The sequence below is a fragment of the Oncorhynchus nerka genome, linkage group LG18, assembly GCF_034236695.1.
Source record: "Oncorhynchus nerka isolate Pitt River linkage group LG18, Oner_Uvic_2.0, whole genome shotgun sequence".
NCBI lineage: Eukaryota > Metazoa > Chordata > Actinopteri > Salmoniformes > Salmonidae > Oncorhynchus > Oncorhynchus nerka.
Window position 1 is genome coordinate 83,873,158 of NC_088413.1, and position 26,063 is coordinate 83,899,220.

A 26,063-nucleotide genomic window follows, 5' to 3' on the forward strand; every position below is an offset into this window, starting at 1 on the left:
CAAATAGCAACGCGCACGACAAATAGCAACGAGCACGGCAAATAGCAACGAGCACGACAAATAGCAACGCGCACGACAAATAGCAACGCGCACGACAAATAGCAACGAGCACGACAAATAGCAACGCGCACGACAAATAGCAACGAGCACGGCAAATAGCAACGAGCACGAGAAATAGCAACGAGCACGACAAATAGCAACGCGCACGGCAAATAGCAACGCGCACGAAAAATAGCAACGCGCACGACAAATAGCAACGAGCACGACAAATAGCAACGAGCACGGCAAATAGCAACGCGCACGACAAATAGCAACGAGCACGACAAATAGCAACGAGCACGGCAAATAGCAACGAGCACGACAAATAGCAACGAGCACGGCAAATAGCAACGAGCAAGACAAATAGCAACGAGCACGGCAAATAGCAACGAGCAAGACAAATAGCAACGAGCACGGCAAATAGCAACGAGCACGACAAATAGCAACGAGCACGGCAAATAGCAACAAGCACGGCAAATAGCAACGAGCACGACAAATAGCAACGAGCACGACAAATAGCACGGCAAATAGCAACGAGCACGACAAATAGCAACGAGCACGGCAAATAGCAACGAGCACGGCAAATAGCAACGAGCACGACAAATAGCAACGAGCACGACAAATAGCAACGAGCACGGCAAATAGCACGACAAATAGCAACGAGCACGACAAATAGCACGACAAATAGCAACGAGCACGACAAATAGCAACGAGCACGACAAATAGCACGGCAAATAGCAACGAGCACGGCAAATAGCACGACAAATAGCAACGAGCACGACAAATAGCAACGAGCACGACAAATAGCAACGAGCACGACAAATAGCACGGCAAATAGCAACGAGCACGACAAATAGCAACGAGCACGGCAAATAGCAACGAGCAAGACAAATAGCAACGAGCACGGCAAATAGCAACGCGCACGACAAATAGCAACGAGCACGGCAAATAGCAACGAGCACGGCAAATAGCAACGAGCACGACAAATAGCACGGCAAATAGCAACGCGCACGACAAATAGCACGGCAAATAGCAACGAGCACGGCAAATAGCAACGAGCACGGCAAATAGCAACGCGCACGGCAAATAGCAACGCGCACAACAAATAGCACGGCAAATAGCAACGAGCACGGCAAATAGCAACGCGCACGACAAATAGCAACGAGCACGGCAAATAGCAACGAGCACGACAAATAGCAACGCGCACGACAAATAGCAACGCGCACGACAAATAGCAACGAGCACGACAAATAGCAACGAGCACGACAAATAGCAACGAGCACGAGAAATAGCAAACGACGACAAATAACGCACGGACAAATAGCAACGCGCACGAAAATAGCAACGCGCACGACAAATAGCAACGAGCACGACAAATAGCAACGAGCACGACAAATAGCAACGCGCACGACAAATAGCAACGAGCACGACAAATAGCAACGAGCACGGCAAATAGCAACGAGCACGACAAATAGCAACGAGCACGGCAAATAGCAACGAGCAAGACAAATAGCAACGAGCACGGCAAATAGCAACGAGCACGGCAAATAGCAACGAGCAAGACAAATAGCAACGAGCACGGCAAATAGCAACGAGCACGACAAATAGCAACGAGCACGACAAATAGTAACGAGCACGACAAATAGCACGACAAATAGCAACGAGCACGGCAAATAGCAACGCGCACCACAAATAGCACGACAAATAGCAACGAGCACGGCAAATAGCAACGAGCACGACAAATAGCACGGCAAATAGCAACGAGCACGACAAATAGCACGGCAAATAGCAACGCGCACGACAAATAGCAACGAGCACGACAAATAGCAACGAGCACGACAAATAGCAACGCGCACGACAAATAACAGCAACGAGCACGACAAATAGCAACGAGCACGACAAATAGCAGCGAGCAAAATAGCACGGCAAATAACAACAGCACGACAAATAGCACGACGAAAATAGCACGCGCACGACAAATAGCGACGCGCACGACAAATAGCAACGAGCACGACAAATAGCAACGAGCACGGCAAATAGCAACGAGTACGGCAAATAGCAACGAGCACGACAAATAGCAACGAGCACGACAAATAGCAACGAGCACGACAAATAGCAACGAGCACGGCAAATAGCAACGAGCACGACAAATAGCAACGAGCACGACAAATAGCAACGAGCACGACAAATAGCAACGAGCACGGCAAATAGCAACGAGCACGGCAAATAGCACGGCAAATAGCAACGAGCACGGCAAATAGCAACGAGCACGGCAAATAGCAACGAGCACGGCAAATAGCAACGAGCACGGCAAATAGCACGGCAAATAGCACGGCAAATAGCAACGAGCACGGCAAATAGCAACGCGCACGACAAATAGCAACGAGCACGGCAAATAGCAACGAGCACGAGAAATAGCAACGAGCACGAGAAATAGCAACGCGCACGGCAAATAGCAACGCGCACGAAAAATAGCAACGCGCACGACAAATAGCAACGAGCACGGCAAATAGCAACGAGCACGACAAATAGCAACGAGCACGGCAAATAGCAACGAGCAAGACAAATAGCAACGAGTACGGCAAATAGCAACGCGCACGACAAATAGCAACGAGCACGACAAATAGCAACGAGCACGGCAAATAGCAACGCGCACGGCAAATAGCAACGCGCACGACAAATAGCACGGCAAATAGCAACGCGCACGACAAATAGCACGGCAAATAGCAACGCGCAGGGCAAATAGCAACGAGCACGGCAAATAGCAACGCGCACGGCAAATAGCAACGCGCACGACAAATAGCAACGAGCACGACAAATACCAACGCGCACGACAAATAGCAACGAGCACGACAAATAGCAACGCGCACGACAAATAGCACGGCAAATAGCAACGCGCACGGCAAATAGCAACGCGCACGACAAATAGCAACGAGCACAACAAATAGCAACGAGCACGACAAATAGCAACGAGCACGACAAATAGCAACGAGCACGACAAATAGCAACGAGCACGACAAATAGCAACGAGCACCACAAATAGCACGACAAATAGCAACGCGCACGGCAAATAGCACGACAAATAGCAACGCGCACGACAAATAGCAACGCGCACGACAAATAGCAACGCGCACGACAAATAGCAACGCGCACAACAAATAGCACGGCAAATAGCAACGAGCACGGCAAATAGCAACGCGCACGACAAATAGCAACGAGCACGGCAAATAGCAACGAGCACGACAAATAGCAACGAGCACGACAAATAGCAACGAGCACGGCAAATAGCACGACAAATAGCAACGCGCACGACAAATAGCAACGCGCACGACAAATAGCAACGCGCACGACAAATAGCAACGCGCACAACAAATAGCACGGCAAATAGCAACGAGCACGACAAATAGCAACGCGCACGGCAAATAGCAACGAGCACGAGAAATAGCAACGAGCACGACAAATAGCAACGCGCACGGCAAATAGCAACGCGCACGAAAAATAGCAACGCGCACGACAAATAGCAACGAGTACGGCAAATAGCAACGAGCACGACAAATAGCAACGAGCACGGCAAATAGCAACGAGCAAGACAAATAGCAACGAGCACGGCAAATAGCAACGCGCACGACAAATAGCAACGAGCACGGCAAATAGCAACGAGCACGGCAAATAGCAACGAGCACGACAAATAGCAACGAGCACGACAAATAGCAACGAGCACGACAAATAGCAACGAGTACGGCAAATAGCAACGCGCACGACAAATAGCAACGAGCACGACAAATAGCAACGAGCACGGCAAATAGCAACGCGCACGGCAAATAGCAACGCGCACGACAAATAGCACGGCAAATAGCAACGCGCACGACAAATAGCACGGCAAATAGCAACGCGCAGGGCAAATAGCAACGAGCACGACAAATAGCAACGAGCACGACAAATAGCACGGCAAATAGCAACGAGCACGACAAATAGCAACGAGCACGGCAAATAGCAACGAGCAAGACAAATAGCAACGAGCACGGCAAATAGCAACGCGCACGACAAATAGCAACGAGCACGGCAAATAGCAACGAGCACGGCAAATAGCAACGAGCACGACAAATAGCACGGCAAATAGCAACGCGCACGACAAATAGCACGGCAAATAGCAACGAGCACGGCAAATAGCAACGAGCACGGCAAATAGCAACGCGCACGGCAAATAGCAACGCGCACAACAAATAGCACGGCAAATAGCAACGAGCACGGCAAATAGCAACGCGCACGGCAAATAGCAACGAGCACGAGAAATAGCAACGAGCACGACAAATAGCACGGCAAATAGCAACGAGCACGAGAAATAGCAACACGCACGACAAATAGCAACGAGCACGGCAAATAGCAACGCGCACGGCAAATAGCAACGCGCACGACAAATAGCACGGCAAATAGCAACGAGCACGGCAAATAGCAACGCGCACGGCAAATAGCAACGCGCACGACAAATAGCAACGAGCACGACAAATAGCAACGAGCACGACAAATAGCAACGAGCACGACAAATAGCAACGAGCACGACAAATAGCAACGCGCACCACAAATAGCAACGAGCACGGCAAATAGCAACGAGCACGACAAATAGCAACGAGCACGACAAATAGCAACGAGCACGACAAATAGCACGGCAAATAGCAACGAGCACGGCAAATAGCAACGAGCACGGCAAATAGCAACGAGCACGACAAATAGCACGGCAAATAGCAACGAGCACGACAAATAGCACGGCAAATAGCAACGAGCACGGCAAATAGCAACGAGCACGACAAATAGCAACGAGCACGACAAATAGCAACGAGCACGACAAATAGCAACGAGCACGACAAATAGCAACGCGCACGACAAATAGCAACGAGCAAGACAAATAGCACGACAAATAGCAACGCGCACGACAAATAGCAACGAGCACGACAAATAGCAACGAGCATGACAAATAGCACGGCAAATAGCAACGAGCACGACAAATAGCACGGCAAATAGCAACGAGCACGGCAAATAGCAACGAGCACGACAAATAGCAACGCGCACGACAAATAGCAACGAGCACGACAAATAGCAACGAGCACGACAAATAGCAACGAGCACGACAAATAGCAACGCGCATGACAAATAGCAACGCGCACGACAAATAGCAACGAGCACGGCAAATAGCAACGAGCACGAGAAATAGCAACGAGCACGGCAAATAGCAACGAGCACGACAAATAGCAACGAGCACGGCAAATAGCACGACAAATAGCAACGAGCACGACAAATAGCAACGCGCACGACAAATAGCAACGAGCACGACAAATAGCAACGAGCACGGCAAATAGCAACGAGCACGGCAAATAGCAACGAGCACGGCAAATAGCAACGAGCACGACAAATAGCAACGCGCACGGCAAATAGCAACGAGCACGAGAAATAGCAACGAGCACGACAAATAGCAACGAGCACGACAAATAGCAACGCGCACGACAAATAGCAACGCGCACGACAAATAGCAACGCGCACGACAAATAGCAACGCGCACGACAAATAGCAACGAGCACGGCAAATAGCAACGAGCACGACAAATAGCAACGCGCACGACAAATAGCAACGCGCACGGCAAATAGCAACGCGCATGGCAAATAGCAACGAGCATACCCAGGGAGAGCAGCGTATACCCAGGGAGAGCAGCGTATACCCGGGGAGAGCAGCGTATACCCGGGAGAGCAGCGTATACCCGGGAGAGCAGCGTATGCCCGGGAGAGCAGCGTATACCCAGGAGAGCAGCGTGGACCCGGGAGAGCAGCGTGACCCGGGGAGAGCAGCTTATACCCGGGGAGAGCAGCTTATACCCGGGGAGAGCAGCGTATACCCGGGGAGAGCAGCGTATACCCGGGGAGAGCAGCGTATACCCAGGGAGAGCAGCGTATACCCAGGGAGAGCAGCGTATACCCAGGGAGAGCAGCGTATACCCGGGGAGAGCCGGGCCACGTTTTCCCAGGCATTATTAGCCTAAATGATGACTATCCAATTCACTCATCACAGGAATATCTAATATTAGTCTGCTAATGCGATGATAGATGCATTGAAACATTTATTATTAATTAAAGGTGCGATTTTATGGTGAACAAAATATCTTCTCAAACTTGAAGCTCACACGCTGCCTATGGACGTTGGTATTTGAAGTTGGCCTTGTGACTTGACAGTGTATATTATGCTTCTATTGCACACTGCGACTGTATGCGCCTTTCCACAGGTAAATTAGTCCATTTATGATGAGGTTGAGTAGTGGTTGACACATCCGTTCCACAGACCTTTAAACCTGATAGTGATGATTAAAGACTGGGGTCATTTTTGTTTGTTTCTGATGTTCTCCAAATATCAGTTTAGAGTTTGTAAATTGTGTAGAAATTCAGTAAATTAGCTTCCCACACCTGACCTGACCCCACTCTGACACACCCTGAACTGACCCCACTCTGACACACCCTGAACTGACCCCACTCTGACGCACCCTGAACTGACCCCACTCTGACGCACCCTGAACTGACCCCACTCTGACACACCCTGAACTGACCCCACTCTGACACACCCTGAACTGACCCCACTCTGACGCACCCTGAACTGACCCCACTCTGACGCACCCTGAACTGACCCCATTCTGACGCACCCTGAACTGACCCCACTCTGACGCACCCTGGGTTTAGCTAAACTGACCCCACTCTGACGCACCCTGAACTGACCCCACTCTGACGCACCCTGAACTGACCCCACTCTGACGCACCCTGAACTGACCCCATTCTGACGCACCCTGAACTGACCCCACTCTGATCGCACCCTGGGTTTAGCTAAACTGACCCCACTCTGACGCACCCTGAACTGACCCCACTCTGACGCACCCTGGGTTTAGCTAAACTGACCCCACTGTTCTAAACAGCCAACATAAAACAAGTGGCAATGGAAACTACTGCGCAGTACATGTTGACAGTTTGACCGTTCCTCCTCCTATCTCCTCTTCCCTCGTCTCCCATCCTCCTCCTCTCCTCCTCCCTCGTCTCCCATCCTCCTCCTCTCCTCCTATCGCCTCTTCCTCGTCTCCTCTCCTCCTCCTCTCCTCCTCTCCTCCTCCTCTCCTACTCCCCCTCCTCCTCCTCCCTCCCCTCTCCTCCTCTCCTCCTCTCTCCTCCTCCTCTCCTCCTCCTCCTCCTCCTCCTCCCCCTCTCCTCCTCTCCTCCTCCTCCTCTCCTCCTCCTCTCCTCCCCTCTCCTCCTCCTCCTCCCTCTCCTCCTCTCCTCTCCTCCTCCTATCTCCTCTTCCCTCATCTCCTCTCCTCCTCCTCTCCTCCTCCTCCTCCTCCTCCTCTCCCCTCTCCCTCCCCCTCCTCCCCCTCCTCCCTCCTCCTCCTCCTCCTCCTCCCCCTCCTCCTCCTCCTCCCTCTCCTCCTCCTCCTCTCCTCCTCTCTCCTCCTCCTCTCTCCTCCCTCTCTCCTCCTCCCCTCCTCCTCCTCTCCTCCTCTCCTCCTCCCAGCTGCGTCTGACCTGGTCCTGAATGCTCCCCTGGTCCAGCAGTCTGTGTACATTGAGGACCGCCCGCTCCACATGTTGTACTGTGCAGCAGAGGAGAACTGTCTGTCTAAGTCTGCTGCTAGTGCTAACTGGCCCTACGGACACCGCCGCCTGCTACGGTTCTCCTCTCAGATCCACAACATCGGACGGGCCGACTTCAGGCCCAAGGCTGGACGCCACTCCTGGGTCTGGCACGCCTGTCACGGGTAACTATGGCAACCTAATCATCTAGCGCAGTGGTTTCCAACCTGTGGTCCGCAGGGGTGCTGCAGGTGGTCCGCCAATTATTTTCAATAAAATAAAATAAATAACAGTTGGGAGTATTTACGGTATAATAAGTAGTTTTACATTACCGTAACATTACATTACCTTTAACCATGCATTACCTTTATATATACCTTTAACATTACATTACCGTAACATTACATTACCTTTAACCATGCATTACCTTAAAATGTACCTTTAGCAATACATTACCTTTAACCTCACATTACCTTTATATATACATTTAACATTACATTACCGTAACATTACATTACCTTTAACCATGCATTACCTTTATATATACCTTTAACAATACATTGCCTTTAACTGTGCATTACCTTTATCTATACCTTTAACAATACATTACCTTTACCTTGCCGTTAAGAATACATTACCTTTAACCATGCATTACCTTACCATTAATAATACATTACCTTTAACAATACATTACCTTTATCTTACCTTTAACAGTATATTACCTTTGACAGTACATTACCTTTAACAATACACTACTTTTAACAATACATTACCTTTGACGGTACATTGCCTTTAACAATACATTACCTTTAGTGATGCATTACCTTTGACAATACATCGCCTTTAACAATACATTACCTTTGACAATACATTGCCTTTGGTGATACATTACCTTTAACAATACATTGCCTTTAACAGTGCATTGCCTTTAGTGATACATTACCTTTAACGATACATTACCTTTAACAATACATTGCCTTTAACAGTGCATTGCCTTTAGTGATACATTACCTTTAACGATACATTACCTTTAACAATACATTGCCTTTAACAGTGCAATACCTTTAACGATACATTACCTTTGCCATTACATTACTGTTGACAGTACATTACCTTTAACAATACATTACCTTTGACATTACATTACTGTTGACAGTGCAATACCTTTAACGATACATTACCTTTGACATTACATTACTGTTGACAGTGCATTACCTTTAACAATACATTACCTTTAACACTACATTACCTCTGTTACATTACATTTAACAATACATTACCTTTAACACTACATTACCTTTAACACTACATTACCTCTGTTACATTACCTTTGGCAATACATTCCCTTTGACAGTACATTACCTCTGTTACATTACCTTTGGCAATACATTCCCTTTGACAGTACATTACTGTTGACAGTACATTACCTCTGTTACATTACCTTTGGCAATACATTACCTTTGACAGTACATTACTGTTGACAATACATTACCTTTAACACTACATTACCTCTGTTACATTACCTTTGGCAATACATTCCCTTTGACAGTACATTACCTCTGTTACATTACCTTTGGCAATACATTCCCTTTGGCAGTACATTACCTCTGTTACATTACCTTTACCACTACATTACCTTAAACACTACATGACCTCTGTTACATTACCTTTGACAGTACATTACCTTAAACAATATATTAACTACAACAATACAAATGGTTGACAATAATAATAGGCCTTTAATCTGTTAATAACTGATAACATTGACTCTCAATTTGACTGCCAAGATATTTTTTGCGAAATGGTGGTCCTCGAGCTGTTGACGGTGATTTGGAAGGGGAAAGTTGGGAATCGCCGATGTAGAGAATACCTTCAATTGTCTATATAATAGATGGGTTAGCTGACAATGTCACGGAAACCATGTGCGTGCTTCCACGGGGCAGAAGTCAGCCTGTTGTTGTCATTCTGGATGGCCAGATTGCCAAGAAACTGTCATGTGGGGAACCGGAAGTGGCTGGTTTCAGCTGGTTTCGTCTTGTTCTTGATACCATGTCGTGTTTTCAGGTTTTTGACTGTGACAGGCTTTGGTTTTTACGTTTAATATGTTTTCACACTGGAGATCAAATATAACTTCAATGTTGTTAACAATTTAAGCCAAACCGTGTGTTTTTTGCCCCATAGTGGCGCACGCGTCAGGTTTATTGCCAAACAACAGGAAGAGGCACCCTCTTCAGCGAGGTTCGTGACACATGGGGCAGAAGTCAGCCTGTTGTTGTCATTCTGGATGGCCAGAATCATCAAGTTTATTGCCAAAAAACAGGAAGAGACACCCTCTTCAGTGAGGTTTGTGACACATGGGGCAGAAGTCAGCCTGTTGTTGTCATTCTGGATGGCCAGAATCATCAGGTTTATTGCCAAACAACAGGAAGAGGCACCCTCTTCAGCGAGGTTCGTGACACATGGGGCAGAAGTCAGCCTGTTGTTGTCATTCTGGATGGCCAGAATCATCAGGTTTATTGCCAAACAACAGGAAGAGGCACCCTCTTCAGCGAGGTTCGTGACACATGGGGCAGAAGTCAGCCTGTTGTTGTCATTCTGGATGGCCAGAATCATCAGGTTTATTGCCAAACAACCTTCCCATTTATACGATCGCAGGTTGTAGGTCTGCTGAGCACAAACTTGAACATTGTGAAAATTCTGTGCAACTTCCAGCGCACGTTTACTGTGAACACTGAGGCTGTAGCCGCTTTAAGTTACAGTTTTACTGTGAACACTGAGGCTGTACCTGCTTTAAGTTACAGTTTTACTGTGAACACTGAGGCTGTACCCACTTTAAGTTACAGTTTTACTGTGAACACTGAGGCTGTACCTGCTTTAAGTTACAGTTTTACTGTGAACACTGAGGCTGTACCTGCTTTAAGTTACAGTTTTACTGTGAACACTGAGGCTGTACCTGCTTTAAGTTACAGTTTTACTGTGAACACTGAGGCTGTACCTGCTTTAAGTTACAGTTTTACTGTGAACACTGAGGCTGTACCTGCTTTAAGTTACAGTTTTACTGTGAACACTGAGGCTGTAGCCACTTTAAGTTACAGTTTTACTGTGAACACAGGCTGTACCTGCTTTAAGTTACAGTTTTACTGTGAACACTGAGGCTGTACCTGCTTTAAGTTACAGTTTTACTGTGAACACAGGCTGTACCTGCTTTAAGTTACAGTTTTACTGTGAACACTGAGGCTGTACCTGCTTTAAGTTACAGTTTTACTGTGAACACTGAGGCTCTACCTGCTTTAAGTTACAGTTTTACTGTGAACACTGAGGCTGTACCTGCTACAGTTTTACTGTGAACACTGAGGCTGTACCTGCTTTAAGTTACAGTTTTACTGTGAACACTGAGGCTGTACCTGCTTTAAGTTACAGTTTTACTGTGAACACTGAGGCTGTACCCGCTTTAAGTTACAGTTTTACTGTGAACACTGAGGCTGTACCTGCTTTAAGTTACAGTTTTACAGTGAACACTGAGGCTGTACCTGCTTTAAGTTACAGTTTTACTGTGAACACTGAGGCTGTACCTGCTTTAAGTTACAGTTTTAACAGTGGTAAAGTAGGCTACTGTGGCTATTTGATCATAATGTAGGCCTACCAGAGTAGCCTACCATTAAAAACAATGGATAAAATGCACCCCATAACACTTTAACATGGAAATAGCTGTTCTATCATTCTGCCTACAGTAGCAGTTCAATGTGTGGTGTTCAATGTAGGACTACATTACATGAGACTTATGGGGGAAAAACATGAAGGGCTTCACATGAACCTGTTTATCCACTTGTCCTTCAGACAAGGAGGTGACTGGACATGTTGTGTTGTTTGATGCAAGAAACCACTTAAAAAATAAAATGCATCATTATTCCCTTAACATTATTCGTGAGAATCAGACAAATTAAGATACCCTCTGCCTATTGGCTATTTAGCTTACTCAATCATGTTGACAGGCAAAACTCTAGAACAACGGTCACCAACCTTTTCTGAGTCAAGACTTTAAAAAACATGACTTTAAAAAAAGAGTCTATGTAACATTAACCAATTAAAAACAGTTCTGTAGAAGTTTGTGCAGTAGGCTATAGGCCCAATACATTATCACTGCATATTGGCTATACTCAGTAAGCTATAGGCCCAATACATTATCACTGCATATTGGCTATACTCAGTAAGCTATAGGCCCAATACATTATCACTGCATATTGGCTATACTCAGTAAGCTATAGGCCCAATACATTATCACTGCATATTGGCTATACTCAGTAAGCTATAGGCCCAATACATTATCACTGCATATTGGCTATACTCAGTAGGCTATAGACCCAATACATTATCACTGCATATTGGCTTTGATTGAATTGCCCTGCCAATGAGGTAGTATCACATTTTCATTTCATTTCATTACAGTACAACGGTTTGATTTGTTTGATCGTAGCTAGCTACATAGCTAGCTACATAGCCGTCTTTGTATCAAAGATAATTGTGTAGTCTAGAGCGATTTTCTAGGTTAGCTAGCCAACTATTGTCGTTCTTTTAACGCAACGTAACGTAATCAACACTGCTATCTAGCCAGCTAGCCCCCGAATAGCAGCACTGTGGAAACTGTGGAAACTATCACACTCAACGGAACGACTTGATTAGTGTAGTGTCAACAACGCAGCCACTGCCAGCTAGCCTACAAAGTCAACAACGCAGCCACTGCCAGCTAGCCTACTTCAGCAGTACTGTATCATTTTAATCATTTTAGTCAATAAGATTCTTGCTACGTAAGCTTAACTTTCTGAACATTCGAGACGTGTAGTCCACTTGTCACTCCAATCTCCTTTGCATTAGCGTAGCCTCTTCTGTAGCCTGTCAACTATGTGTCTGTCTATCCCTGTTCTCTCCTCTCTGCACAGACCATACAAACGCTCCACACCGCGTGGCCGCGGCCACCCTAATCTGGTGGTCCCAGCGCGCACGACCCCACGTGGAGTTCCAGGTCTCCGGTAGCCTCTGGAACTGCCGATCTGCGGCCAACAAGGCAGAGTTCATCTCAGCCTATGCCTCCCTCCAGTCCCTCGACTTCTTGGCACTGACGGAAACATGGATCACCACAGATAACACTGCTACTCCTACTGCTCTCTCTTCGTCCGCCCACGTGTTCTCGCACACCCCGAGAGCTTCTGGTCAGCGGGGTGGTGGCACCGGGATCCTCATCTCTCCCAAGTGGTCATTCTCTCTTTCTCCCCTTACCCATCTGTCTATCGCCTCCTTTGAATTCCATGCTGTCACAGTTACCAGCCCTTTCAAGCTTAACATCCTTATCATTTATCGCCCTCCAGGTTCCCTCGGAGAGTTCATCAATGAGCTTGATGCCTTGATAAGCTCCTTTCCTGAGGACGGCTCACCTCTCACAGTGCTGGGCGACTTTAACCTCCCCACGTCTACCTTTGACTCATTCCTCTCTGCCTCCTTCTTTCCACTCCTCTCCTCTTTTGACCTCACCCTCTCACCTTCCCCCCCTACTCACAAGGCAGGCAATACGCTCGACCTCATCTTTACTAGATGCTGTTCTTCCACTAACCTCATTGCAACTCCCCTCCAAGTCTCCGACCACTACCTTGTATCCTTTTCCCTCTCGCTCTCATCCAACACTTCCCACACTGCCCCTACTCGGATGGTATCGCGCCGTCCCAACCTTCGCTCTCTCTCCCCGCTTCTCTCTCCTCTTCCATCCTATCATCTCTTCCCTCTGCTCAAACCTTCTCCAACCTATCTCCTGATTCTGCCTCCTCAACCCTCCTCTCCTCCCTTTCTGCATCCTTTGACTCTCTATGTCCCCTATCCTCCAGGCCGGCTCGGTCCTCCCCTCCCGCTCCGTGGCTCGACGACTCATTGCGAGCTCACAGAACAAGGCTCTGGGCAGCCGAGCGGAAATGGAGGAAAACTCGCCTCCCTGCGGACCTGGCATCCTTTCACTCCCTCCTCTCTACATTTTCCTCTTCTGTCTCTGCTGCTAAAGCCACTTTCTTCCACTCTAAATTCCAAGCATCTGCCTCTAACCCTAGGAAGCTCTTTGCCACCTTCTCCTCCCTCCTGAATCCTCCTCCCCCTCCCCCCCTCTCTGCAGATGACTTCGTCAACCATTTTGAAAAGAAGGTCGACGACATCCGATCCTCGTTTGCTAAGTCAAACGACACCGCTGGTTCTGCTCACACTGCCATACCCTGTGCTCTGACCTCTTTCTCCCTCTCTCTCCAGATGAAATCTCGCGTCTTGTGACGGCCGGCCGCCCAACAACCTGCCCGCTTGACCCTATCCCCTCCTCTCTTCTCCAGACCATTTCCGGAGACCTTCTCCCTTACCTCACCTCGCTCATCAACTCATCCCTGACCGCTGGCTACGTCCCTTCCGTCTTCAAGAGAGCGAGAGTTGCACCCCTTCTGAAAAAACCTACACTCGATCCCTCCGATGTCAACAACTACAGACCAGTATCCCTTCTTTCTTTTCTCTCCAAAACTCTTGAACGTGCCGTCCTTGGCCAGCTCTCCCGCTATCTCTCTCAGAATGACCTTCTTGATCCAAATCAGTCAGGTTTCAAGACTAGTCATTCAACTGAGACTGCTCTTCTCTGTATCACGGAGGCGCTCCGCACTGCTAAAGCTAACTCTCTCTCCTCTGCTCTCATCCTTCTAGACCTATCGGCTGCCTTCGATACTGTGAACCATCAGATCCTCCTCTCCACCCTCTCCGAGTTGGGCATCTCCGGCGCGGCCCACGCTTGGATTGCGTCCTACCTGACAGGTCGCTCCTACCAGGTGGCGTGGCGAGAATCTGTCTCCTCACCACGCGCTCTCACCACTGGCGTCCCCCAGGGCTCTGTTCTAGGCCCTCTCCTATTCTCGCTATACACCAAGTCACTTGGCTCTGTCATAACCTCACATGGTCTCTCCTATCATTGCTATGCAGACGACACACAATTAATCTTCTCCTTTCCCCCTTCTGATGACCAGGTGGCGAATCGCATCTCTGCATGTCTGGCAGACATATCAGTGTGGATGACGGATCACCACCTCAAGCTGAACCTCGGCAAGACGGAGCTGCTCTTCCTCCCGGGGAAGGACTGCCCGTTCCATGATCTCGCCATCACGGTTGACAACTCCATTGTGTCCTCCTCCCAGAGCGCTAAGAACCTTGGCGTGATCCTGGACAACACCCTGTCGTTCTCAGCTAACATCAAGGCGGTGGCCCGTTCCTGTAGGTTCATGCTCTACAACATCCGCAGAGTACGACCCTGCCTCACACAGGAAGCGGCGCAGGTCCTAATCCAGGCACTTGTCATCTCCCGTCTGGATTACTGCAACTCACTGTTGGCTGGGCTCCCTGCCTGTGCCATTAAACCCCTACAACTCATCCAGAACGCCGCAGCCCGTCTGGTGTTCAACCTTCCCAAGTTCTCTCACGTCACCCCGCTCCTCCGCTCCCTCCACTGGCTTCCAGTTGAAGCTCGCATCCGCTACAAGACCATGGTGCTTGCCTACGGAGCTGTGAGGGGAACGGCACCTCAGTACCTCCAGGCTCTGATCAGGCCCTACACCCAAACAAGGGCACTGCGTTCATCCACCTCTGGCCTGCTCGCCTCCCTACCACTGAGGAAGTTCAGTTCCCGCTCAGCCCAGTCAAAACTGTTCGCTGCTCTGGCCCCCCAATGGTGGAACAAACTCCCTCACGACGCCAGGACAGCGGAGTCAATCACCACCTTCCGGAGACACCTGAAACCCCACCTCTTTAAGGAATACCTAGGATAGGATAAAGTAATCCTTCTCAACCCCCCTCTTAAAAGATTTAGATGCACTATTGTAAAGTGGCTGTTCCACTGGATGTCATAAGGTGAATGCACCAATTTGTAAGTCGCTCTGGATAAGAGCGTCTGCTAAATGACTTAAATGTAAATGTAAAATGTAATGAATGCATTGTTGTTCTGCCAATTTAAAAATATATATTTCAAAATTTGAGGTAGACTATATGATCACACTGGTAATAGATCCGTTGTTGTATTACTTATGAAGCACAACTGAGTGAGAATACATTTGAAATCATTAGCTTTTTATTTTACTGGTACGATGGTGCCTGTATCTGATAGTCAGTCTCAGCAGAGGGAGAGAGCAGCAGGCTGAGGGTCAGTCTCAGTCTCAGACTGAGGGTCAGTCTCAGGAGAGGGAGAGCAGCAGACTGAGGGTCTCAGAGGAGGGGAGAGAGCTGAGGGTCAGCAGAGGGAGAGAGCAGCAGACTGAGGGTCCGTCTCAGTAGAGGGAGAGAGCAGCAGACTGAGGGTCAGTCTCAGCAGAGGGAGAGAGCAGCAGACTGAGGGTCAGTCTCAGTAGAGGGAGAGAGCAGCAGACTGAGGGTCAGTCTCAGCAGAGGGAGAGAGCAGCAGACTGAGGGTCAGTCTCAGCAGAGGGAGAGAGCAGCTGACTGAGGGTCAGTCTCAGCAGACTGAGGGTCAGTCTCAGCAGAGGGAGAGAGCAGCAGACTGAGGGTCAGTCTCAGCAGAGGGAGAGAGCAGCTGACTGAGGGTCAGTCTGAGGGTCAGTCTCAGAGGGGAGAGAGCAGCAGACTGAGGGTCAGTCTCAGCAGAGGGAGAGAGCAGCAGGCTGAGGGTCCGTCTCAGTCTGAGGGTCAGTCTCAGCAGAGGGAGAGAGCAGCAGACTGAGGGTCAGTCTCAGTAGAGGGAGAGAGCAGCATACTGAGGGTCAGTCTCAGCAGAGGGAGAGAGCAGCAGACTGAGGGTCAGTCTCAGCAGAGGGAGAGAGCAGCAGACTGAGGGTCCGTCTCAGGAGAGGGAGAGAGCAGCAGACTGAGGGTCCGTCTCAGCAGAGGGAGAGAGCAGCAGACTGAGGGTCCGTCTCAGCAGAGGGAGAGAGCAGCAGACTGAGGGTCAGTCTCAGCAGAGGGAGAGAGCAGCAGACTGAGGGAGAGAGCAGCAGACTGAGGGTCAGTCTCAGCAGAGGGAGAGGGCAGCAGACTGAGGGTCAGTCTCAGCAGAGGGAGAGAGCAGCAGACTGAGGGTCCGTCTCAGCAGAGGGAGAGAGCAGCAGACTGAGGGTCAGTCTCAGCAGAGGGAGAGAGCAGCAGACTGAGGGTCAGTCTCAGTAGAGGGAGAGAGCAGCAGACTGAGGGTCAGTCTCAGTAGAGGGAGAGAGCAGCAGACTGAGGGTCAGTCTCAGTAGAGGGAGAGAGCAGCAGACTGAGGGTCAGTCTCAGCAGAGGGAGAGAGCAGCAGACTGAGAGTCAGTCTCTCTCTCTCTAGTCGTGGTTTTAGCGTTTAGAAACAGCAGCACTGTGCTGTATTCGTTGACAGTCTCTCTCTAGTCATGGTTTTAAACGTTTTGAAATCTCACAGTATCTTTGATATAGCTTTTGTTTATGCCTGTTACGTTACTGCAGACACGGTCATCTGAGCCATCCGATTGGCCAGCGGTAGGCCTATAGTGCACTTGATTTGCCCTCTGGACCCACCGGGAAGGCAGCATTTGTACATTCAGACACATGAAATGGTTCCAAATAGCAACAGTTGGCCTACCCGGCACACAGGGCAGCTGAATCAGGTGCACCTACCGCCAACAGCCTGATATTAATAATAGACAAAATAGGAACACAAGGCTTTATCTTTGTTTTGTTTTTACAGATATCAGATATCCCTGACCCATACTCTCAGATCAGATATCCCTGACCCATACTCTCAGATCAGATATCCCTGACCCATACTCTCAGATCAGATATCCCTGACCCATACTCTCAGATCAGATATCCCTGACCCATACTCTCAGATCAGATATCCCTGACCCATACTCTCAGATCAGATATCCCTGACCCATACTCTCAGATCAGATATCCCTGACCCATACTCTCAGATCAGATATCCCTGACCCATACTCTCAGATCAGATATCCCTGACCCATACTCTCAGATCAGATATCCCTGACCCATACTCTCAGATCAGATAGCCCTGACCCATACTCTCAGATCAGATAGCCCTGACCCATACTCTCAGATCAGATAGCCCTGACCCATACTCTCAGATCAGATATCCCTGACCCATACTCTCAGATATCCCTGAGATCAGATATCCCTGACCCATACTCTCAGATCAGATATCCCTGACCCATACTCTCAGATCAGATATCCCTGACCCATACTCTCAGATCAGATATCCCTGACCCATACTCTCAGATCAGATATCCCTGACCCATACTCTCAGATCAGATATCCCTGACCCATACTCTCAGATCAGATATCCCTGACCCATACTCTCAGATCAGATATCCCTGACCCATACTCTCAGATCAGATATCCCTGACCCATACTCTCAGATCAGATATCCCTGACCCATACTCTCAGATCAGATCAGATATCCCTGACCCATACTCTCAGATCAGATATCCCTGACCCATACTCTCAGATCAGATATCCCTGACCCATACTCTCAGATCAGATATCCCTGACCCATACTCTCAGATCAGATATCCCTGACCCATACTCTCAGATCAGATATCCCTGACCCATACTCTCAGATCAGATATCCCTGACCCATACTCTCAGATCAGATATCCCTGACCCATACTCTCAGATCAGATATCCCTGACCCATACTCTCAGATCAGATATCCCTGACCCATACTCTCAGATCAGATATCCCTGACCCATACTCTCAGATCAGATATCCCTGACCCATACTCTCAGATCAGATATCCCTGACCCATACTCTCAGATCAGATATCCCTGACCCATACTCTCAGATCAGATATCCCTGACCCATACTCTCAGATCAGATATCCCTGACCCATACTCTCAGATCAGATATCCCTGACCCATACTCTCAGATCAGATAGCCCTGACCCATACTCTCAGATCAGATATCCCTGACCCATACTCTCAGATCAGATATCCCTGACCCATACTCTCAGATCAGATATCCCTGACCCATACTCTCAGATCAGATATCCCTGACCCATACTCTCAGATCAGATATCCCTGACCCATACTCTCAGATCAGATATCCCTGACCCATACTCTCAGATCAGATATCCCTGACCCATACTCTCAGATCAGATATCCCTGACCCATACTCTCAGATCAGATATCCCTGACCCATACTCTCAGATCTGAGGTTCAACTGTTTTCTGTTCCCTATGCAGCCACTACCACAGCATGGATATCTTCACCCACTATGACCTGCTGTCGTCCAACGGGACCAAGGTGGCTGAGGGACACAAGGCCTCCTTCTGTCTGGAGGACACGGAGTGTCACGAAGGTGAGTCTGGGAGGGAAACTTATCAGAACAGAGTCTACTGGAGGTCCAGCCAATCAGAGTAGACTACTGGAGGTCCAGCCAATCAAAACATACTCCACTAGAGGGCCAGCCAATCAAACCGTCTTTATTTGGGTGTTAAGATCAGGGATATCTTATCCAACATTCAAAGTGGAACATTCTGTATCCTGTTTTGGAGGATGTGTAATTGTTGGTGGTAGAAGTCTAATTGGTGTAATCTGTGTTCTCCGGGTATCTCTAAGAGGTATGAGGGTTCTGTGTTCTCCAGGTATCTCTAAGAGGTATGACTGTTCTGTGTTCTCCAGGTATCTCTAAGAGGTATGAGGGTTCTGTGTTCTCCAGGTATCCCTAAGAGGTAAGAGTGTTCTGTGTTCTCCAGGTATCTCTAAGTGGTAGGAGTGTTCTGTGTTCTCCGGGTATCTCTAAGAGGTATGAGGGTTCTGTGTTCTCCAGGTATCTCTAAGAGGTATGAGGGTTCTGTGTTCTCCAGGTATCTCTAAGAGGTATGAGTGTTCTGTGTTCTCCAGGTATCTCTAAGAGGTATGAGGGTTCTGTGTTCTCCAGGTATCTCTAAGAGGTATGAGTGTTCTGTGTTCTCCAGGTATCTCTAAGAGGTATGAGGGTTCTGTGTTCTCCAGGTATCTCTAAGAGGTATGAGTGTTCTGTGTTCTCCAGGTATCTCTAAGAGGTATGAGGGTTCTGTGTTCTCCAGGTATCTCTAAGAGGTATAAGGGTTCTGTGTTCTCCAGGTATCTCTAAGAGGTATGAGGGTTCTGTGTTCTCCAGGTATCTCTAAGAGGTATGAGTGTGCTAACTTCGGAGAGCAGGGCATCACCGTGGGGTGTTGGGACCTGTATCGCCATGACATCGACTGCCAGTGGATCGACATCACCGACATCAAACCAGGAAACTACATCTTACAGGTGAACAGCGTTGTCTTCTATTGCTGTTAAAACATTGTGGGGAGGCCATGAATCAGACTAAACATCGAAAAACTGGACACTGCGTGAGGTTATAAATATTGCAAAATACACGTATGAGTTGTCAAACAGTGCTTCCCCAAAAAGTATCAAAATCAAACTGATTCTGTCTGCATTTAATTGGACCCTTTGAAAAGTCAGACTAAGTGCAGACTACGGAGTGACAGAAGAACAGTGGCTTAATGATGTGAACTCAATATCATTTACTAATTTGTGTTTGATGTTCCATCATTTCAGATTGTGATCAATCCAAACTTTGAAGTGGCAGAGAGTGACTTCACCAACAACGCCATGAAATGCAACTGCAAGTACGACGGACACCGGATCTGGCTTCACAATTGCCATATGGGTGAGAAGCTCTACCTCTATATTTGGGTCTATAAGGGCAGCCTGTTACTGACCTGGGTCTATAAGGGCAGCCTGTTACTGACCTGGGTCTATAAGGGCAGCCTGTTACTGACCTGGGTCTATAAGGGCAGCCTGATACTGACCTGGGTCTATAAGGGCAGCCTGTTACTGACCTGGGTCTATAAGGGCAGCCTGTTACTGACCTGGGTCTATAAGGGCAGCCTGATACTGACCTGGGTCTATAAGGGCAGCCTGTTACTGACCTGGGTCTATAAGGGCAGCCTGTTACTGACCTGGGTCTATAAGATCATACTGACCTGGGTCTATAAGGGCAGCCTGATACTGACCTGGGTCTATAAGGGCAGCCTGTTACTGACCTGGGTCTATAAGGGCAGCCTGTTACTGACCTGGGTCTATAAGGGCAGCCTGTTACTGACCTGGGTCTATAAGGGCAGCCTGATACTGACCTGGGTCTGGGGCAGCCTGTTACTGACCTGGGTCTATAAGGGCAGCCTGTTACTGACCTGGGTCTATAAGGGCAGCCTGATACTGACCTGGGTCTATAAGGGCAGCCTGTTACTGACCTGGGTCTATAAGGGCAGCCTGTTACTGACCTGGGTCTATAAGATCATACTGACCTGGGTCTATAAGGGCAGCCTGATACTGACCTGGGTCTATAAGGGCAGCCTGTTACTGACCTGGGTCTATAAGGGCAGCCTGTTACTGACCTGGGTCTATAAGATCATACTGACCTGGGTCTATAAGGGCAGCCTGATACTGACCTGGGTCTATAAGGGCATCCTGTTACTGACCTGGGTCTATAAGGGCATCCTGTTACTGACCTGGGTCTATGAGATCATACTGACCTGGGTCTATAAGGGCAGCCTGTTACTGACCTGGGTCTATACGGGCAGCCTGATACTGACCTGGGTCTATAAGGGCAGAATGTTACTGACCTGGGTCTATAAGGGCAGCCTGTTACTGACCTGGGTCTATAAGGGCAGCCTGTTACTGACCTGGGTCTATAAGGGCAGCCTGTTACTGACCTGGGTCTATAAGGGCAGCCTGTTACTGATCTGGGTCTATAAGGGCAGCTAGATACTGACCTGGGTCTATAAGGGCAGCCTGATACTGACCTGGGTCTATAAGGGCAGCCTGATACTGACCTGGGTCTATAAGGGCAGCCTGATACTGACCTGGGTCTATAAGGGCAGCCTGTTACAGACCTGGGTCTATAAGGGCATCCTGATACTGACCTGAGTCTATAAGGGCAGCCTGATACTGACCTGGGTCTATAAGGGCAGCCTGTTACTGACCTGGGTCTATAAGGGCAGCCTGATACTGACCTGGGTCTATAAGGGCATCCTGTTACTGACCTGGGTCTATAAGGGCATCCTGTCCTAACCTTTCCTCCATTACCCCAGCCTGTCCTAACCTCTCCTCCAATACCCCCAGCCTGTCCTAACCTCTCCTCCAGTACCATCAGCCTGTCCTAACCTCTCCTCCAGTACCCCTAGCCTGTCCTAACCTCTCCTCTAGTACCCCCAGCCTGTCCTAACCTCTCCTCTAGTACCCCAGCCTGTCCTAACCTCTCCTCCAGTACCCCCAGCCTGTCCTAACCTCTCCTCCAGTACCCCCAGCCTGTCCTAACCTCTCCTCCAATACCCCCAGCCTGTCATAACCTCTCCTCCAGTACCCCCAGCCTGTCCTAACCTCTCCTCCAGTACCCCCGGCCTGTCCTAACCTCTCCTCCATTACCCCCAGCCAGTCCACTTCTTTGATCATTCCAGAACCCCCAGCCAGTCCACTTCTTTGATCATTCCAGAACCCCCAGCCAGTCCACTTCTTTGATCATTCCAGAACCCCCAGCCAGTCCACTTCTTTGATCATTCCAGAACCCCCAGCCAGTCCACTTCTTTGATCATTCCAGAACCCCTAGCCAGTCCACTTCTTTGATCATTCCAGAACCCCCAGCCAGTCCACTTCTTTGATCATTCCAGAACCCCCAGCCAGTCCACTTCTTTGATCATTCCAGAACCCCCAGCCAGTCCACTTCTTTGATCATTCCAGAACCCCCAGCCAGTCCACTTCTTTGATCATTCCAGAACCCCCAGCCAGTCCACTTCTTTGATCATTCCAGAACTAGCACCACTGATTCAAATGGTCACTGAATCATCGAGCCCCTCATTAGTTAAATCAGCTAGTTTCAGATATGTGGACTGGCTGGGGGGAACTCGACGGGTTTGGGAAACACTTCCCTAGTTTGTTCCAGACTCTTGCCTTCTGTCTCTTGTTCCAGACTCTTCCATTGCCTTTTGTCTCTTGTACCAAACTCTCCCATTGCTTTCTGTCTCTTGTACCAGACTCTTCCATTGCCTTCTGTCTCTTGTACCAGACTCTTCCATTGCCTTCTGTCTCTTGTTCCAGACTCTTCCATTGCTTTCTGTCTCTTGTACCAGACTCTTCCATTGCCTTCTGTCTCTTGTTCCAGACTCTTCCATTCCCTTTTGTCTCTTGTTCCAGACTCTTCCATTGCCTTCTGTCTCTTGTTCCAGACTCTTCCATTACCTTTTGTCTCTTGTTCCAGACTCTTCCATTGCTTTCTGTCTCTTGTACCAGACTCTTCCATTGCCTTCTCTCTCTTGTTCCAGACTCTTCCATTGCTTTCTGTCTCTTGTACCATATTCTTCCATTGCCTTCTGTCTCTTGTTCCAGACTCTTCCATTACCTTTTGTCTCTTGTTCCAGACTCTTCCATTGCTTTCTGTCTCTTGTACCAGACTCTTACATTACCTTTTGTCTCTTGTTCCAGACTCTCCCATTACCTTTTGTCTCTTGTTCCAGACTCTTCCATTGCCTTCTGTCTCTTGTTCCAGACTCTTCCATTACCTTTTGTCTCTTGTACCAGACTCTTCCATTGCCTTCTGTCTCTTGTTCCAGACTCTTCCATTACATTTTGTCTCTTGTTCCAGACTCTCCCATTACCTTTTGTCTCTTGTTCCAGACTCTTCCATTACCTTTTGTCTCTTGTTCCAGACTCTTCCATTGCTTTCTGTCTCTTGTACCAGACTCTTCCATTGCCTTCTGTCTCTTGTTCCAGACTCTTCCATTACCTTTTGTCTCTTGTTCCAGACTCTTCCATTGCCTTCTGTCTCTTGTTCCAGACTCTTCCATTACCTTTTGTCTCTTGTTCCAGACTCTTCCATTGCTTTCTGTCTCTTGTACCAGACTCTTCCATTGCCTTCTCTCTCTTGTTCCAGACTCTTCCATTGCTTTCTGTCTCTTGTACCAGATTCTTCCATTGCCTTCTGTCTCTTGTTCCAGACTCTTCCATTACCTTTTGTCTCTTGTTCCAGACTCTCCCATTACCTTTTGTCTCTTGTTCCAGACTCTTCCATTACCTTTTGTCTCTTGTTCCAGACTCTTCCATTGCTTTCTGTCTCTTGTACCAGACTCTTCCATTGCCTTCTGTCTCTTGTTCCAGACTCTTCCATTACCTTTTGTCTCTTGTTCCAGACTCTTCCATTGCTTTCTGTCTCTTGTTCCAGACTCTTCCATTGCTTTCTGTCTCTTGTACCAGACTCTTCCATTGCCTTCTGTCTCTTGTTCCAGACGCTGCCATTGCTTTCTGTCTCTTGTTCCAGACTCTTCCATTACCTTTTGTCTCTTGTTCCAGACTCTTCCATTACCTTTTGTCTCTTGTTCCAGACTCTTCCATTACCTTTTGTCTCTTGTTCCAGACTCTTCCTTTGCTTTCTCTCTTGTTCCAGACTCTTCCATTGCTTTCTGTCTCTGACTATTGTGTTCTGTTGTGTCATTGCCCCTACAGGTGATGCCTTCAGTGAGGAGGCAGAGAGGAGGTTTGAGAAGTACCCAGGGCAGTTCAACAATCAGATCTCATAATCCTCCTAGCAACACACCAATCTGTTCCAGACCCATGTACAAACCAAAGAGGAGGGCTGATGCCTTTCATCATGTTAAACAATGGGACAACCAATCACCCTTCATCACCTAGCTACCTATCAGAACCAACCATTCATCATCAGATCACAAAGCAACCAACCAATCACACGCCTAAATTCCACAAGGCAGCAGTCTGATCTGAAGGATCCAAAGTCATGTTGTATTGTGAATGTGTTGGTGTGCGTCTCAGTTAGTATTATTGTTATATTATACTGGAATACTCAGTGCTTTGTTCTCAAAAACAAAACTTACTTTAGATGATGATTTGATTTTGATTTGATTTGATTTGATTTGATGTTTTGTTCAAATGTGAGTATATTATGTTACATTGCGTGACAGAAGAACAATTCATAAGCTTTCATACAACTAGTCTTAATGTATGATTTATTGATATGCAACCTTTTTCCATTAATGTTGTTTATATGTTATGAATGAAGTTTTATTTTTATAGCCAGTCTAGTTTTGAAAGGTGCTCCAGGAGAAGACCTCATTGTTCTAACAGCATGAGGCATCCGTCAGAGAACCATTCTACTGCCTCTCCTCATAGACTTAGATAGACAGCTCTAGTGCCCTAAAGCCCTAAAGCACAGCAGCGCCATTGAGGACTTTCACCATACTGAAGTAGTCAACTGGGTGGGACTCCCTAAGGAATGATCACATGATTCCGCCCAGGTCATCAGGAGGGATCAGCCAAGGAATTATACTCCTGAGCAAACATTCCGTAACTCTAGGGGGCAGTAAATCCCCAACCATGTCTTTATACCTGTTCAGACAACACCCTCCAGGGGGCAGTAAATCCCCAACCATGTCTTTATACCTGTTCAGACAACACCCTCTAGGGGGCAGTAAATCCCCAACCTTGTCTTTATACCTGTACAGACACAGCCTCCAGGGGGCAGTATGCATGTTTGTTAACCAACTCATAGAAGTCATAGAGAATGTCTTTAATGGTGCCGCCCATGCTGTCACAAAAGCTATTATGGCTCAGATGTAAAGACACCTCCTTTATCAACCTCTTTGATCTCCATGCAGTTCTGCTATAGATCATAGTCAAGATCTAATTCTCAAGTGTTAAACCATCCACCCCTAGTCAAGTGTTAAACCATCCACCCCTAGTCAAGTGTTAAACCATCCACCCCTAGTCAAGTGTTAAACCATCCACCCCTAGTCAAGTGTTAAACCATCCACCCCTAGTCAAGTGTTAAACCATCCACCCCTAGTCAAGTGTTAAACCATCCACCCCTAGTCAAGTGTTAAACCATCCACCCCTAGTCAAGTGTCAGAATACACAGACAGGGTGCTATTCTCATGCTGATGTTCAAGATCAGAATACACAGACAGGGTACATGAAAAGGGAATAACGTTCCATTTACGAGCTCTTACCTCGGGTCGGATTCGGCCTGATACAGCACAGACCTGAAAGTGAATCATATTTGTGAATGTATTATTGTCCAGTGTTTCCAGGTGCTAATGGATTGTTATACCAGACTGAGATAAGGGATATTCATTAGGCTATTATACATTAAACAACAGACTGACTGACTGACTGTGTTGTGTGTCTGTATACCTTTGGATACATTACCTTTCAAACAACACAGGAACCGAATGCATTACCTTTAAAACAACACAGGAACCTAATGCATTACCTTTAAAACAACACAGGAACCTAGCATTACCTTTAAAACAACACAGGAACCTAATGCATTACCTTTAAAACAACACCGGAACCTAGCATTACCTTTAAAACAGCACAGGAACCTAATACATTACCTTTAAAACAACATAGG

The 26,063-nt window shown here is 47.9% G+C and overlaps 1 protein-coding gene across 5 annotated transcripts in view; it reads left to right on the plus strand.

The window, feature by feature from the left end:
- LOC115117281 (lysyl oxidase homolog 3B-like) overlaps positions 1-25,819 on the plus strand; it is a 119,972-nt gene extending 94,153 nt beyond the window's left edge. For 2 of the 5 annotated variants that reach the window (XM_065004445.1, XM_065004446.1), the window contains 5 exons: positions 7,576-7,819; positions 18,853-18,968; positions 19,773-19,909; positions 20,204-20,315; positions 24,143-25,819. In XM_065004445.1, the coding sequence (XP_064860517.1) occupies positions 7,576-7,819; positions 18,853-18,968; positions 19,773-19,909; positions 20,204-20,315; positions 24,143-24,216 (683 nt within the window). In that variant the 3' untranslated portion in view covers positions 24,217-25,819. The other 3 variants (XM_065004447.1, XM_065004449.1, XM_065004448.1) reach the window with 3 other exon arrangements.
- Positions 25,820-26,063: the final 244 nt, after the last annotated feature.